Genomic DNA, 17048 nt, shown 5'->3' on the forward strand with positions numbered 1-17048 from the left:
AAAAAGGATGTTGGATGGATCATCTTCAAAAAGTGGAATGGATACATAGATTTAAATAGTGATGTAACAAGGCCGGGAGGTTTTCCTCTAGCGATTCAGTTGGATTTTGAAGGGGCCTGGCTATAAGGAGGCAAAAAACATACTGTTGGGGTTTTGAGAATTTGGCAACAAGACAGCATATGGTGACATGACATTCGTACTACACTGTAGCACAACTTCATGAGCATGCCAGAGTATAAACAAGCATTTACAATGCAATGGTTTCGCCTTTGGAAAAGTTAGAGCTATTGGCATTGCTCATGACATTTCTTTTTTGTTTTTACTTATAAATAAATGGCATTGTTATTTACATTGCCAACAGCTCTGAGAGAGAAACATTGAACATAGGGGGGGGGGGGGAATTTTGTGGGGATCACACTGGGGACAGAAGAAAAGAGCTGATAAACCTATGCACTCTCACGGAGTGAGAGACAAAATCCGAGACAAAAAAAGTCATTGAATAAGAAGCAAATAAATGAGATTGACAATAAACACAACCAATGGTAAGCAATGGACAGGTTGTAGGCACACAGTAGGCATTTTGCAATCAGACAAGTTAAACTACGTGGGCTGGACCACAAAAAGTAATGTGTTCACGCTGCGTCAAAATGTCAGGAAGTTAAGAAACAAGCATGGCCAGTACAAATAAGTATGACCTTAATGGGCTGCACTATCAAAGACACACTCATCACTCTGAACTCGCACTAGCACTGTTCATCCCCTGCACTTGCACAGGGAAACCACTTCTCCTCCCCTGGCTTTCACAAACACCTCTCCTGTTGCACTCACATAGGCACACATCCTGTATCAGCACTTACACATGAAACCCCCCTGCCTCTGCACTCACAGATAGGCCCACCCGTCCTCCTACACCCACAGGCCCACCCCCTTCTCCTGCATCCACACAGGGCCACCCCCTTCTCCTGCATCCACACAGGCCCACCCCTTCTCCTGTAGAACACCACTCACCCCGCACTGGCACAGAAATCCCTGCACTCGGAGCAACACCCCTCGCGCCGCACGCATTCAGGTACATTGGCACAGACGCACCTCCCACCTCCGCACCTTAATAAAAACACTCCCTGCTGACTTTGGCAGTTTTAGAGCTATCACCTAGAGGTGTATAGACTCCGGATGCTGTGCCACCCGGTCCCTTGGGAAATGGCTGTTTTTGAAACCTCAAAATCAAACATAATTACGTTAAAGACCAGTGATCGGGATTTCGGAAGATATATTACCATAAAGAACATGACCCCAACATAAAATCTCTAAGAAGGGCTCAAATATATATTAATCGACCACTCATTCCAATAATAAGTGTAACCAAAACACGAAAAGGTTTAAACAGTGTAGAATGTATTGTGTTTTATTTCTCCAGCCTGCTACATATTTACCCTAACATTCTGTTCACTATTAAGATGGGCAAATAGTGGGCCACTGTAAATTATACATTTTAATGTGTCGGCAGCACAGCACTACATATGAGAAAAGTGATTACCACACAATATACAGCATATGCACACTCCATGAAGCAGCATAACATGCATGTAGTACTCCATAGATGTGTTAGCTTCATGAACAGTCACGCTGGTGATTGTTTTCCCAGTCTGGAAGGATGAGAGGCTAACATCACCAGCCAGGTTTGCACCATGTGACACACAATCTCAGACCACTTAGGACAACGGAAGCAAAAGAACAAACAATGGACGGAATGCTGAACAATGCAAACATTCACCCCCAGTCACAAGGATGTGGTAACTATGCAGCTGTCTTCTTTAAGGTGTAGGTAAAACCTCGAGAAAAAATGCAGTTATTATGGTGGTTAAAATTTGAAAGTGCCTTGCTGTTGCCTGGCAACGAGATCCACACACTAATCACGGGCCTCCGCAGTGCTCTGTCAGGTGTGCTGCTGAATTTGCACAGGTGGGCCAAATATCCAGTATTGACTCCCAAAATAAGACTTCACAATCTGTACAGCTTCGATTGGGAGCCGTGGGATTTGAGGGGAGACTCGCAATAAGCCACACACCTTGTTTCGATATGGAATATGACTGATGCGTGCTCAATGTGACCTGTGTCCAGCCATTCCTTGCCACTATCTGGAGCAAGCTTCCAGTGCCTTCAGCAGACTCCCTGCCACCTCGCAGAGAGCGGACCCCTCAGCCCTTGCTCCCACACCCCCTGGCCACCATCACGCCCACTCACCTGCAGCAGGCAGGCCGCTCTGTCCCAGCTGACAGTTGTGGTTTTGAGAGGAAACAGGCTCCTGGAGGCTTTCTGGAGGGGGCGGCTCTCGCCACAGGGAAGGGGTCGGCGAGGGGGGGGGGCGCGGCCTCCTCCTCGGTATCGCGCCGCCCTTAGGCCCGGGGCTGTTAAATGGAGGGCCGCTACCCGGAAGGGCACGCTCTCCCTCCGCCCTGCGGTCCGTCCGCTGCTGGGCGCCCCGAGTTCCCCGCCGCTATCACTCTGTGTGACACTCCTCCTCACCTCCTCCCTTCTGTTTTCGTGTTTGTACAAGATGGCCGCCCTCGCCCGTCTCGTCACGTGACTTAGTGCGATAGGGGAGGGGTGCGAGGAGGAAGAGGTGTACGGCAAGCAAAAAGAGCGTGAAGGCGCTCGAAACGTCAAGAGGCGCATGCGCAAAAGTGTTGCGTCGCGACAGTAGCACTGGTGAGTCAGGCAAAACGTCCTAGCTTTCGGTTCAATTTTTTGAAAGGAGTGCGGGGGACAACGTTTCAGAAAGGGGGCGGGGCGCGAAGGCGTGACGCGTTTACGGGCTCGCGGCTGAGACGTTATGGCTAATGACGTCGCTGGAATTGGACGAACCATATCTCAGTTAAAACAGAAGAAAGACAAGCGGCGTTGTATTTGTGTAATCCGCAGCGCGCCAGACTAAACTGACTCCGCACAGCCCAAACTTACTCCGCTCAGCCCACAGGTCTGGGCTTTTAGTAATAAAAGGCGAGAGGTTCTATTGCTGTGGTTTTACGTGAGTAGGCGAACGCGAAACCTCGGAGAAACCTCGGAGAGGACGAGGGGGGCGGGCGGGAGAGGACGAGGGGGCGGGAGAGGACGAGGGGGGCGGGAAAGGACACGGACGTCGGGAGGGAGGCGGGAAACGTGGGGACGGCGGGAGGAGGGACACAAGGCAGGACAGCAGCAAGCACGGCCCGGCCGGACCAGACTCGGGGGCGTTCCCGGCGTCGCGTGACGTCGCCAAAGCCAAAGAATCTCGGGAACGCCCCCGTGTCTGGTCCGGCATTGACGGACGCCTCTCTGTTCCAATGGCTAGCCTCCATTTATGGAGCTAGCCAATGAAGCAGAGAGGCGTGTTCAAGTCACCCATACTAGAAACTACAGATTTCTCTGGAGGAGGAGCCTAACGGCTCCGCCCCCCAGCGAAACCTAAAAAAAGACAGTAAAGACTCAACTAACTCCATTTAGTGAAGCCTGCTCTCAGTGTCATGACTCCAGTAGCCAATCTGAGAAAATACGCTATACAATACACTCAAATCTACACCTCTTTGATAAAAGGTTTATGTATTGAAGAATCAAACTACAAGCTACTAAGGAAGTGACCATACTGGCTTGCTATCCATGTAGTTTCCAGCACTCTTTCAATTGTTAGGGATGCTATGTCCCATATTGGAAAACCATCTCAAAATGCCCTTTCGTCGGTTGCCTAAAATGAGAAGATTGCAAGTCTTCTTGACCAGGATATCTTTGCAGTGGGTGCTCACAATGGTGGTCACACACACATGCTGTGGCTGACAAACAAGGCTATGAAAAGGGGACGGTACCCGGGACCCCAAAGAAATGTGTTACATTATGGACTTTGTTGCTACAAGCAGGTCTTAGAGAACTAATGAAACAATGGAAGATGCTCGGGTTGATTCTGACCGGTCAGCATTTTAGAAATTACATAAGATGTGGCAAAAGAATATCGCACGTCATACTTCAACCCTAATTACATATCAAGAGCATGGTAGATGCCAGGCAGAGAGGCTGGCACCATACTTCCACAACACAAACTACACCGAGAGTCAGTAGGTTAGGTGATAAAATATGCTAATAAGGCCCAAATGAGATGGAACACGCACATTCGCAGCTTGGAAGAGAAAGCCTCGTGGTGGTGTGGGCCAGTGAACATCACATGTGTTTGTACTACAAGCCTGTCACCACCGTGAGGGTTGCATTGCTTTGCTCATAAGCTATGAATACCCGACAGCCAAGATGCCACCCTGCATCAAAAGTTAGGGGATATGGTTACTCGGAGTAAGATTTGAAAATTGTTAACAAACCTAGCAGGGGGTAAATTCATGCCCGCTGCAAATCAAGCTATCGCCTACCTAGGAAAAGGCTGCTTTCTTCCGTTGCAGAAGACTAACTTAACTTTGTGGCACCGCAGTTAACTCGGATACATTTTATGTTGAAGCAGATTGCAAGACGGATGACAGACTACCCTACCCTTTTAAAAGCATCAAGTGATGATATAACAAGAGATGAAAACATGTAAGCAGTTGACTCGAGAAATCTTTCAGAGAAAGATCAGTTTCCGATATAAAACTCTATGGTAGAGCACATCAGAAAAGTATGCCATGAATGCCCAAGTTAAGGAATCATGTAGTCCAGAGCCACTAAAGATCTAAATTATCATAAGCAGCATGGAAGCCAAAGAAAGAAACCTTTTTTTAGGGACTCCTAAATTGGAAAACTACTTCATAGTCAACAACGAGAAATTCTATAGTTCCATTAGTGACCCAGGCGCCAGCATTCATATCCGAGGCAGAGTTTTGCACCGAATGAAGTATCAGTGAATGGGATTATCGACATACTGAAGCCAACAAATATCGGTCAGTGACGCACGAACATATAATGCTGCTGTAGCCTCAACCAAATGGAATGGATCACAGAAACGCATCCATCAGAATCTTCATAAATGGAGTAATATGCTAACTTATGAGAAACTACAATAACACTCCACATAGACTCATTGGCTTACATCCCATGGAGCAAATTTTAGGACAACAGATGCAAACTTTCCCTTGGAAAAAAGGGAAAGTGTGCAACACCACCATACTAGGAGATTGATAAACTAATAGCAAAATGGAAGAATATGCTGATGAGGAGAGACATACCACTGCCTCCAAAATACTTCTGCAGATGTGGTTTTGCTGTGGAAGAAAAATGGCACAAACAGTGGTGACACACCTGCGCTATTAACCCTCGTCACAGGAAACTTGGTCACTGCCATATATGGCGTCAAGCTGAGCACTGCTCATTTCATGGCTCAAATGCAAACAGTTAGCGGTTTTCACATGAGAAGCACACACAATAGCAATCACGGAAATACACAATACTAAGCAGAACAATTCCTATCACAACAGATGTCAAATGAAGTCGAGAAAAATTAGATGATCAAAACAGCTTATAAAAAAATGGCACATTACTGTCTTATCGAGAAGGTAGAAGTGATTCATACGCGAATGATGGGGCACGGAGCTTGTGGCTCATATGACACACCCACAAGTAGAAGGTAGGTGAGTACATGGAGATCTGAGGCCCTTACCTCTCCTAACGACTAAGGACAGATGGCCAAGGTTGCAGGCTAACTAGTAGTAGGCCAAGTGTAGAGTCATTAGGGAAATTATAGGGAACTGTGTCTGCACCAAAAGTGTGTCGGTTTCTCACAGACGCAAAACAAAAGCAATGTCAGAATCCACTGCAGAAGTCAGTCTCCAACGATTGCCAAAAGCGATGAAGAACGTACTGTGCGATGATGAAGGAAGATCTGTGTTGCTACTTTTGTTTTGAGAACTTGTTCTTAGTGAATGAGAAAACTATGCCATATAGTGGTCAGCTGGCCACCCTAAAAGTAGGATCCCTACAGCCAGTCTACTCTTTACTGACCAGCACTCTCCATGCTGATAATTTTCATTCCACATAAAGTATTCCAAGTATTGTACTAAGTGCATCATAATCTAACACGCTCGAAGCCTCAAGACAACACTCAAGAAATGATCTCAACTGGTAGGTCCACAGATGTTCTGGATAGTGGCAGCGAAATGCAGTTCACTATTAGTTTGCATAAATCCAAATCAGTGTGCAAACCTGGGCTTTTGCTCATCGTGTCATTTCCACCAAAATGCAAAAGCGTGGAGTTAAAAAATTAAAATAAGCTCTCTTTATTGACGCTTTAAAACACCATGGGCATCACAATCATATCCACTGTAACATTAGAATATGCAAATCATTGTACCACCATAAACATGATCACATCCCAAAGACAGTAATCATACCTTGAATATTAGCACCACGCCTCGGACATTGGAATCAAATCTTAGCTATTACTAGATCCTGCATGTCTCAACCTCTCCCCCCAACTATCTTGGACACCATACTTCAGACCTTGTCATGACAACCAGATAAATCCACAACCTGGATTATTCTTATGTTACCCTAACCTCCATCTTCTTAATGGCACCCACATATCCATCTGACCGTCCCTATCCTACTCCAATTTAGAAAAGAGCTGCAGACACCTCTTTAAAAACACTCTGCATGTCAGTGCAGTGACGGACACTTGCACTCTTAGAAACCAGTTACCCCTACAATCACACATCTACTTTGCCTTTGACATTATACAGTGCTCAGCTGCGTCTCCACTAGATTCATGCCATACAAACACCACAAGCATAATCACACACCCTGGAGATTAACTATGATTTTGGTAGAAAAATTATACACACATCCCGACAACATCAGCTGATATCATTCACTGCACTTTGTGACCACTTCATCCAACCCCGTAACCACTCATCATCCCCTTTGCCTGTAATCACTTTCCCATATGACTCCATCACAGCCCGGACCAAGTCCTCACACCATGAACCCCACCATCAACCAACATCCATCATCATCATCTCGTCCTGGATCCCATACCCTGATATTATCATCACGAAAATGTCGGGGAGAGAAATGTTAGGCAAGCAGGGGAGCGCTTTGAATATTTAAACGGAAGTCTACAAAAGTAATACAGGGAAATTGTGTTGTGGCTATTTCCTAGCCCCTTAGCTTCAACCATTTCCCCTCCTTCTGCTCCCAATTATTCTTACACCTATGTGACTTCTTTGCTGCCCCTCACCCAAAGTCCACATTCCACCCTTTTATTTCCGTCCCAGTGCCCCACGTATCTTCCCCCTTAGAGTTTTAAGCAAGTGGCTGTAACTACCAGTTCTAAACGGAGTAAGAATGAACACATTTCAGGTATATTTTGCTATCTGCCACAGGAGAGGCGACATGAGCAAAGGTGTGCCGTTTAGTACTTTTCCCTTTCCGTCGCATTTCTGAGCCATGGAGTGTGTGGCGATTTGGGTAGACTTTTCAGATTATTTATGAAGAGGATTTCAAATTTTTAAAAAATTGTAGGCTCAAATAAATGGCTGAGAAGTAGACTGTATTAAATCTCAGGCGCCCGGCATTTCTCGAAGAGCAACATATTGACCTTTTCCAAACTAGTGGAGGGAATGGAAAATGCAATTCAGGAGAGAGCGAATTCCAGATCTTTGAGGTGCCACCTGAAAAAGAAGTGACTGATGTCTGAAGCTTCTTGGGTTTAGAGATATTCAGGCGCTAGAGCTCATTGGTGCAGAGCGCTCTTCCTCATTTCAAAACGGCATGCCTGTGGCAATGGGGTTTCAGAAAATGTAGACAGTAAGTCTTGTGGGTCTGACTGATCATCCCAAAAGCCCACCTAGCTTCAATATGGAATGAATGCGGCAAGAAGAGGGGGAGACCAATGTTTCTAGGTGGTAGGCGATGGAGTTAAGGCAGGGTGTGCGAGGTGTACAGCCTTCGGGTATGAGGAGCATTTTCGGTAATTTCACACAGTGCATTTGCTTGATCTAGTCTGCAACTGAACTATTTCCGAAACTCTGTATCCCAGTCTGCACCTAGGATTATATAGCTACTGTTTCACAACAGATAAAGCTACAACTAGGTGCCCCTTACCACGTTTTTTTAGGGTGGAATTCAAGTTGCAAGTAACCTCTTCTCCGGAACAAAAACTAGTGAATCCCCTCCCTCCACAATGCTGAATATATACATGTGTATTTATGTAAAGTCCTCTTGTTGTATAATGTGTTATTTGTTGTCTTATCTACATCCTTGTCTAACTCACTTTACATGAGTTTCAAGAATTCAATTTAATTTGTATACCGTTAATAAAAATCATTACAAAAGAATGTAACCACAAAATATATTCGCTTAAAACTATAAAAAAATCTTCTATAATATTAGCTTATGCAATTCACATTTTTTCTTTAATTTCTGTAATTTTTTTATTGTATATAAAAAAAATATATATTTACATGGAGCATGGGATATACATGAGTAGAGGAAAAGGGAGGGGAGAGAGGAAAAAGGGGAGAAAGAGAGACATTTTTTCTTCCCTGGATCCGACTTGACCGCCTGGCTTCACTTGTCAGTACCAAAGTACATCCCCTTTTGAGGCTTGCGGAGTTGTGTGTGTAAATACAGATGGTTATTGCGCTAAGACCAGTTCTTTTAATGACTTTGGAAATCGAATGTATATATTTCTTCTGAATAAACTGGTCCCGATTTTTCAGCGTACTCAGAGTAACCTCTATTGCAACTTTGCTCTGTTAAACTTAACTGTGAAGCACTTTTTAAAAAAAAAATGCGCTTCCAAATTGCTAAATGCATGCCAACTAAAAAGAAAAGTGGCTAGAGTTAAGCGAGGCAATGTTTGAAAGAGCCAAAATCCAATGTTTGTATTTAGGTGGTGATGTGGAAAGGAGTACAAAATTCTGTCTCTTGGTGTTTCAGGTTCTCATAATGATTAACCAACTTGTGTTGGACGTTACCTAGAGTCAGCACGTTGGCCCATCTTGATACACTTTCACCTTCAGGTAAAACTGAGAATCATCATCATGTTGCTGGACGATATAGCTCATGTCTCCGATCCGGTCACTGATGGATACCATGTATATGGTATAGAGTGGTGGTGACAGGATAGAAATGAATATTGGGGAGAAGCACACCTAATTTTTAGAACGTTTTGAAGATTTTTTTGTCTCAACTTATCGCAACTAATCTATGCGTGCAACAGTGGTATCTCGATTGTCCTCACGTGCCGCAAACTGAACCTACCTACCTCGAGTGAATTCACACCCGACCACTGTGCACTGTTGCGAAACTATTTTAGTTTTTATTTTTCAATTTTCGTTTTCAAAATCAATTAAAGTTTTAAACACATTTTTTCAATTAAATACATTGAAAACATCATTCTCAGTTGTTTCAATTATTTACACATCTGACAGCAGAATTAATATAATAAGCAAACATAACAGATTATCCATTTAATTTTTCAATTGGATGCCCGATGCATTTCGAGCCGAACAAGGCTCCGGAGGAAGAGCTCCAAATGCTTACTGGGGATGGAAAGTACCCCTAGGCTTTTGGATAGTGTCTGGAAAAGAGTGTCAATGGGAATATTATGGGATGTATGAGAAATGTTGGTGCATTTTGTATAAGAAAATAGATAATGTCTATCTTAGAAGAGTTCATCATAGTGGTGAGCCATCCAGTGTCAGATGGTTGTATGACAATCGGACACTTGATCTAGAAGGGCAGGCGTAAAGGTTGGAAAAGAGAAGAAACTCTCAGTACCATCTTCATAAAGATGATGTAAGATACCAAAGGAAAAAATTATGTAACCAAGAGATGTATAAAGAAAGACAGAGAAAGTCGGATTGAACGGTTTGGAGGAAAATCTGCGAATAAGTTATACAAGTATGGGAAGGGTATCTAACAGCAAGGGGTGATCAATGACACTGAATGCAGAACTAAGGCAATGCAATGCAAGGACTAGGAGAATAGACTATAGGTAGTTTTGTGAGCAGAAGCAATGAAATTAACAACATGTCAGAGGATGGTTTCAGTAGAGTAGCACTGAAACCTCATTTTTTGTCCAGTATATTTCCGTGGGCGAGTAGACTTTGAGTGAGTGTTTAGTAGGGAGAAATTTAAAACAAACTGGGTTAATTTCAAGTTATTGCTTAGGTTGAAATTCGCAAGAAGAGTGTCTATCTTATAATTTTGTTATATTTCTCATGTCAGAAAACTTGAATAATAAAAAAGAGAATAAGTTTACATAATTTGCTTTGGTCTGGGCCAATGTTAATATAAGATCTAATGAAAAGATAGTTTACAGAATTATTGATTGAATACTTGGGAGAGGTGTTGTTCTTGTTTCGGTGTATGGGAGTTGCCCTAGGACAGTTTGAGGGAGAGATTTTTACTGCAACCACAAGGCATTCCCAGGGATCAATCAAGTATTCATTAGTTTGCAATATACCTTGTTTATATGCATCATGTGTAACAGCCCAGTGTATTGCCCTTTCGCGTTATGGAGGATGATAACAAGACCCTGAGACAAAGCGGTGAGACCCCGATGGCCCTTAGGACAGTTTTGGACCAAGCATCTGTAAGGCAGAGAACAGATAGGCTGCATTCAATTATAAGTGTCTGCCAACGCTGCTGATACTACTGCAGAATAGTCTGAAGGTCTCGGGCTCTAGAGTGGGAGTACTGTGGGAAACAAAAAGGATCAAACAATCGATGGAATGCCGAACAATGCAAACATTTACCCCCAGTCAACAGATCTGGATTTCATCCATCGTTTTTTGGCCCATCACACCACCCCAGTTTGGATCCAGCCATATGCTAATCAGTATCGACCCTGCTCCTCATAGGAACAGTCCAGCCCGAACTGCCAATCCCGGTCCCCCCTGGACCAGAAACAAGCATCCTGGGACCGGTTTTGGAGTATCACCAGTCATCAGCCCAGCTAGCTTGAATCCAGTGGTGCAGCGAGCATGTTCTGTAGGGAGTTCGAGATAATGAAACTGATTATTCTGCTGGATTTCTCGAAGTGGTGCTTCAGTGTTAGGGGTTGGTTGGTTTAGTTTTTACCATAAGTTCACAATCATTATGAACGTCATATAGGGGGGGAGGGGGGGGGGGTTGCCCGAGGTAGCAGCTGCAACACCCGATTTAATGTTGTGACCCTGGCATTGCCTTTGGGACCCGAAGCCTCAGACTACCATAAACAGAATGTAAACAGTGTCAGCGCCAGAATACCCCCGTGGGTGATAGTGCACTTTGCAAATACACATACCATAGCTACGTTCAATATAAAATGCTTACATTTAGTTATCCAATGCACTCCCTTCTGAGTAAATAAAAACAATGAAATAAGTAAAAACACAAACTTGCTGTATTTCAGTATACATGAAAAGGATAAATTTGAACTAAATCTTCCTCTTTTGAAAAAAAGGTGCCTTTCACATGGTTAAAATGTATTAGAAATGATGCATTACTGTATCCAAAAACAGTTCATCTTCAACGTATAATTCAAATTAATTAATACACGGCTTCTATTGCTTTATAAATCTCTCTTTTGGGGCATCTCACTGTAATTTATTAATGCATTTATCTTTCAGGTAGACAGTGGTGAATCATGAAAGTTTGTGGTATAAATAAATTTGGTTCCCAATGACCTGCATTTTGTAACACTGTATGTATCCTCCTATTGAAAAAAACCGCATAATTTCTCATTTAACAAACAGCTGAATTGGTAATGTTGCCTCTCCTGGCATATCACGCCGCCACCCTACTTAAACTATAGGTGCTATCTAAAGGAGACATGTATCTGTTAGTTAACGGTTGTGGTGTTATCGTAATCAGGCACGTTTTATTGGGTTCCTACCTATATTCAAATATGTGCTCTGGTCTAGGTCAACTTCTTAAGATATCACTTCCTTGAAATGACGTGATGTGATGTCATAGAGTTCAATTGGTGTACAGTGTCCCTTCCACTGCCATTTTGGTGCATCGGCGTATATGACAACCATATACGTTCATATGTTAAAAACAAAACAACATGCCATACAACTGAATCACTCAGTCAGTCAGTCAATTTTCTTTATTCGATTATTTAAAATCATAAAAGAGCAAGCATTTTACATATCCTAGTTACAATACATTTCATTGAAGCACAAAGACAATTTAACAAATCTGAAACATTCAATCAATATTATAAAACAGATGAGCCGCGATGCAACATACATAAATATCTAAAAAAGCTAAAAAAGAAGGGTTTATTAAGCACAATTCATTTAAGAAATGAGGAAGAGAGGAAATTCATTTGTCAAAGATAAAGTGCCTGTGCCTTGTGCGGTGCTTATTTTTACGTGCACCTGCAACCAGAAAACTAGCCACTGAAAAAGCTACATTTACATTGGGGAGGAGCTGCAAGAACAACAGGGCTGGTTTAACCTGGATGAAGCCCTGGTGGCGTAAAATAGGGAGCAGATAACTTTTCCTGAGCTCAGTGTAATGTCCGCAGAACATAATAAAGTGCATCGTATCCTGTGTCGAGAAATGATCACAGTCGCATGGATCGGCATCCTCGGGTCGCGACCAAGATTTGAAGTTGCCCAGTACAAAATGAATTAAATCAAAGCGAAATCTCGTTAAGAGAAAGCGATGATAAGAATTTGTGGTAAAGAGGAGATAAGGTTCCATTCCTGGGGCTAAGGAGAGCGTGCAATGTTTCCTTACCATAGTCTTTTTTAGCTCTGCTTCTTCCCTTTCCATGGCGTATAAATTTGTCAGGGTGTTTTTGACTAGTTTTATATCGCCATAGGTTATTCCTTCTGGAGAACAAAAAAGCTCCGGACGACCTGCCAGGGTAAGCTGCATTTTAACGTATCTCAACCAGGGAATGTGGAGGGCTCTATCCAGGGCTAAACAATCTTTTAGGATGGTATGATTTAAAGTTAGCTCCTGATTGAGCCATATTTTTATCCAACCAATCACTGGAGCTAGTTTTAATAAATCTGAGATATAACCCACACCTAGCTCTGTATGTATTGCAAAGGTCGAAGTTGATTGGGGGACAGAGAGCAAGGATCTCAAAAATTTATTCTCTACGGTCTGTATTTTAGCTGGGCAGGTATATCCCCAGATTACCGAGCCATACTGGGCAACTGACAGACATTTGGAGATATAAACTTTAATGATGCTTTCCATTGGGCGAGCACCCAGCTTTTTGGCAAAACCCAGCAGCCCTGCGGCCGCTCTAGCGACAGCGCTACTTTTGGCCAAAAGCTGAGGGCCCCAAGTACCCCTATCGTCAAAAGTAACGCCTAAATATGGGAAGGAGGAGACTCTCTTTACCTCCTTTCCTGCACAGGAGAAAGTTAGTGACTTTTTTTTCCTTCCTGCGGGGCCAGCAATCATTACATGTGATTTGTCTGTGTTAATTTTCATGTCCAAAGATGACATAAAAGTCCCGAAGGATGCAAGAAGTTTATTTAGCGCGACTCCGGAGCGTGCCAGGAGGACAGCGTCATCCGCGTACAGGAGTACAGGAATCTTTGTCTCCCCTGCACGCGGAATATCGCTGTGGGCTGTTATCATTACTGCCTCTAGGTCATTAATATATAAGGTGAAGAGGAGGGGAGCAAGTATGCACCCTTGCCTAACCCCCCTCTCCGACTTAAAGTGACAGGTGCATCTTCCGTCCTGAGTAACTCTGACCGAGGTCAGAAGGTCCTTATGTAACTCGGCCAGGTAATCGACCAAGGGGGGGTCGAGACCCATGGCCAAGAGGATCCGCCACAGCTTCGACCTGTTGACCAGGTCAAAAGCCGATGACAGATCCATAAAGGCCATGTATAAAGACCCCTCCCTGCCGACTACATACTTATTTAGAATTAATTCTAAATTTAGGCACTGATCTAACGTTCCTCTCTTGGATCTAAAACCATATTGTGCATTAGATAAAATACCCCTACTTTCTAAAATAAGGGTCAGTCTTGATAATAGGACTCTGCCCATAATTTTTACACTAGAATCAATAAGGGAAATTGGCCTATAGCAAGCCGGGTCTGTCCTCTGACCCTTCTTAAAAATTGGCACTATAGTTGAGTTTGCCCAGCTAGAGGGGAAAATGAATTCCCGTGTTGCATTAAAAACATTGGTTAAAATTTTCGAGCTAAAATCAGGGGCACTCTTAAAAAAGTCTGCCGGAACCCCATCTGGTCCTGGTGCCTTTTTACAGAGTGTGTCGTTGATAGCTTTTTTCACCTCATCCTGAGTAAAAGGAGAGATGGGATTTGGCGCTAGGGAAAGAGGAAATACCTGATCTATACTCGTATCATTGTGACGATAGATATTACTAAAATGTGTCACCCATTGCTCGTCTGGGATGGTACAATCCGCTCTTTGATGATCTAACCCTACAAAGTATGGGTGATTTATTACTGCCCAAAATTTAGCACTATCTTTCTGTGTCTCAGGCAGTAACAGGTTATTCCAAGCTTCATCTTTTATCTCGGATTTCCTCTTTCTAATAGCCAAATTATAGTTTTTCCTTAGAGATGCTACCATTACTCTGTTTCTAGGTTTGTTTTTTAAGGCTTTAAGTAGACTTGAATGAGCCTTAGAGCAATTTGTATCGAACCATTTGGGGCCCATGGTCTTATTGCATTTAACCTTCACAGTCAGATCTAATTTGACTTGTTGACAAATAGTGCTGAAGGCCTCGACCAGGGTATTACTAGAATTTTTGTTATCTAGACATATGGCGACTTCACCTTCTACCTTGGCCAGTGTATCTTGTAAGAAGGTTATAGGGGTAACTTTGTCCCATTTGAGCCTTCGATTTTGGTCTCTCAGCACAAGGTTTGTTGCACAAGAATTACCAGAGGTTCTATTACCCAAAGCTCCCTGTGCTAAAACCTCTAAAATCACAGGATTGTCACTCATCAGATCCAATCCTCATGCCTCTGAAATCACCACACCGGAAGTCCAACAACACTCCATAGAAACCCCATGTGCTCCAGATGCATACCTGGGAGCACAACGTCCCCACACGGGAGCACAGACATAGCCCTCGCACTCCACAACCAAGCACCCAACATCTGTCAACACACCCCAGACTGTCAGCTCCTGGGGGGGTCACTCCTCCATCATCAGTTTATAAAGCGCCTGACAGGAGCAATACTATATCCTGGATAGAGACATCTATCGGCACACCCCTCCCCCCTGCTGAGTGCTTCCCTCTACAACCTGTGGCACACTCGAGTTCACTCACTGCACACTTTCACAGTGTGCTGAGGGGGCAGGGGGCTGTCACGGAAGCCTGTGTACCTGATATAAATCGCACTACTCTCGCCTAGGGGGGTACAGTGAGGAGGTGGGGGGGTTAGGACCGGTTTCGGTTATACTGTCTGGGCGGGGGTGGAGGGCAGAGTCAGACTCCAGAAGGATTAAACTGCAACGAATTCAGATCTGCCACGACGAAGCTGCGCATGCGCACACCACTGCACATACAAGTTCAAGAAATAAGTGCTGTTGTGGGACTGACTGCGAGACAGGTTAGCCCGCCACAGTCAGAGGAATTTAATAAACACTTTAGAAAAAGCTGGGCCCGAAGTTAGACGGATCCACGGGGTAACTGAGGGGGGTGGGCGGGGTAGGCTGTCATTTCCGGACTGTTCTTTGCTCGCAGACCTGGCTTCGCCTCCTGCCGTGGGCTCTTCTACCCAGCACTAACTCAAGTATGTAGGGCACCCCGAGGGGAGCGCGGACCCCGCGCCACCCCTCTGCTCCTTCCATTCCGGCCCCCAGCCTTACCGCTGCCGGCTCAGTACTTTACCAACACACCCACTGACACTGCGGCCGCTTTGTAAACTTAGTAAGGAGTGAGTGGTTCTAAGTCACGGGGCGCCACTGTGCGTATGGTCTCTGATATTACACGTCACAGAAAACCCAGACACTAAATACTTTATTGCACGCGCGAGATCTCGGGGACTACGTGACCCCGAATGCACTTTCCACACTTGTTACAAACATCCAGGTAAACACGAGCACCAGAAGGCAAAGAACAACACAGTTTCTATTTCGTACTCAAGCTAGATCTGGGACTCTGCGGTCTCGGGCACTGAATGAGGGTCATGTCAGCACACTTACAAGAGTTTCTCAACAGAACTACAAGTACCAGGAGGCAGAGTTAAGACGGAGACTCCACGCCCCACGTGGGACAGACAGCTCGAGATACCCGCGACGGCCACGCAGGCATCCCCGAGCCTCGCCCATTCCCCTCAAACACGCTCGCTCGGCGCTTTTCCTCACCTCTCAAAGAAGTATCGGACGACCATGAAGAGCAGCGCGCCGGGCATGGTGATATAAAAGTGCGAGGCCTTGGGCAGCACCAGTTCGTCATCGTCTTCCAAGTCGGCCCAGGTGTAGTTCGCGGGCAGCCAGAGCCGGTCCCACCAGAACCAGTCCTGGACCGTCTGCAGCATCTTGGCGGACGGGCGAACGAACACCCAGACCCCGGCAGGAAGGCAGCCCTCCGCCCAGCAGGCAGCTCGAAAGAACAGCTACAGGATGTGCGAGCCCTGTGACTCGCAGAGCAAACCACAGGAGCAGGAACCAGCCCTCTCGCTCTCCCCCTCCACTCGCCTCCCTCCTCTCGCTCTGGCTGCCTCAGGTTTTTTTCGCTTCAATTACTGAAGCTTTACAAAAATGACAGGCTGGAGTGGGCGGGGCCCCGTGCGCCCAGTGTGTGCTGAGGCTGATAACGGGACCGCAGCCAGGCGCTGCCCAAGGCGCGCTCCGGCGCAGACGAGCTCCCTGTTCAACCGAACCTGCACTTCAAGTTGCTTTTAGACTAACAAGTCGCATTTCTCCCCACACACCCCAATACAAATCTAGCCGCCCACGCACTCTGCTTTCATTGGTGGCAGCCAAGTTCACTGGAATTTCGGTAGGCAGACATTTTATACTCGCCCACGAGGGCTCAAGGACTTTTGAGATCAGTCCTGTGTCTGGCGCGAGTAGCACGCTTGTGTTGTTTTTCGCAATCTGACTACGGATATTAATTCTAAAGCAGCCGTGCATGTTCTACAACAGCT

General features: G+C 45.0%; 1 protein-coding gene across 1 annotated transcript in view; it reads right to left on the reverse strand.

Annotated features, from left to right (window-relative positions):
• CERS3 (ceramide synthase 3) overlaps positions 1-16846 on the reverse strand; it is a 351845-nt gene extending 334999 nt beyond the window's left edge. Inside the window, exon 1 of the mRNA XM_086958063.1 lies at positions 16264-16846. Within this exon, the coding sequence (XP_086814189.1) occupies positions 16264-16436 (173 nt within the window). The 5' untranslated portion in view covers positions 16437-16846. The remainder of the gene's footprint in view (positions 1-16263) is intronic.
• Between the last annotated feature and the right edge of the window lie 202 nt (positions 16847-17048).

Source organism: Lissotriton vulgaris, chromosome 2_1 (assembly GCF_964263255.1).
Source record: "Lissotriton vulgaris chromosome 2_1, aLisVul1.2, whole genome shotgun sequence".
Taxonomy (NCBI): Eukaryota; Metazoa; Chordata; class Amphibia; order Caudata; family Salamandridae; genus Lissotriton; species Lissotriton vulgaris.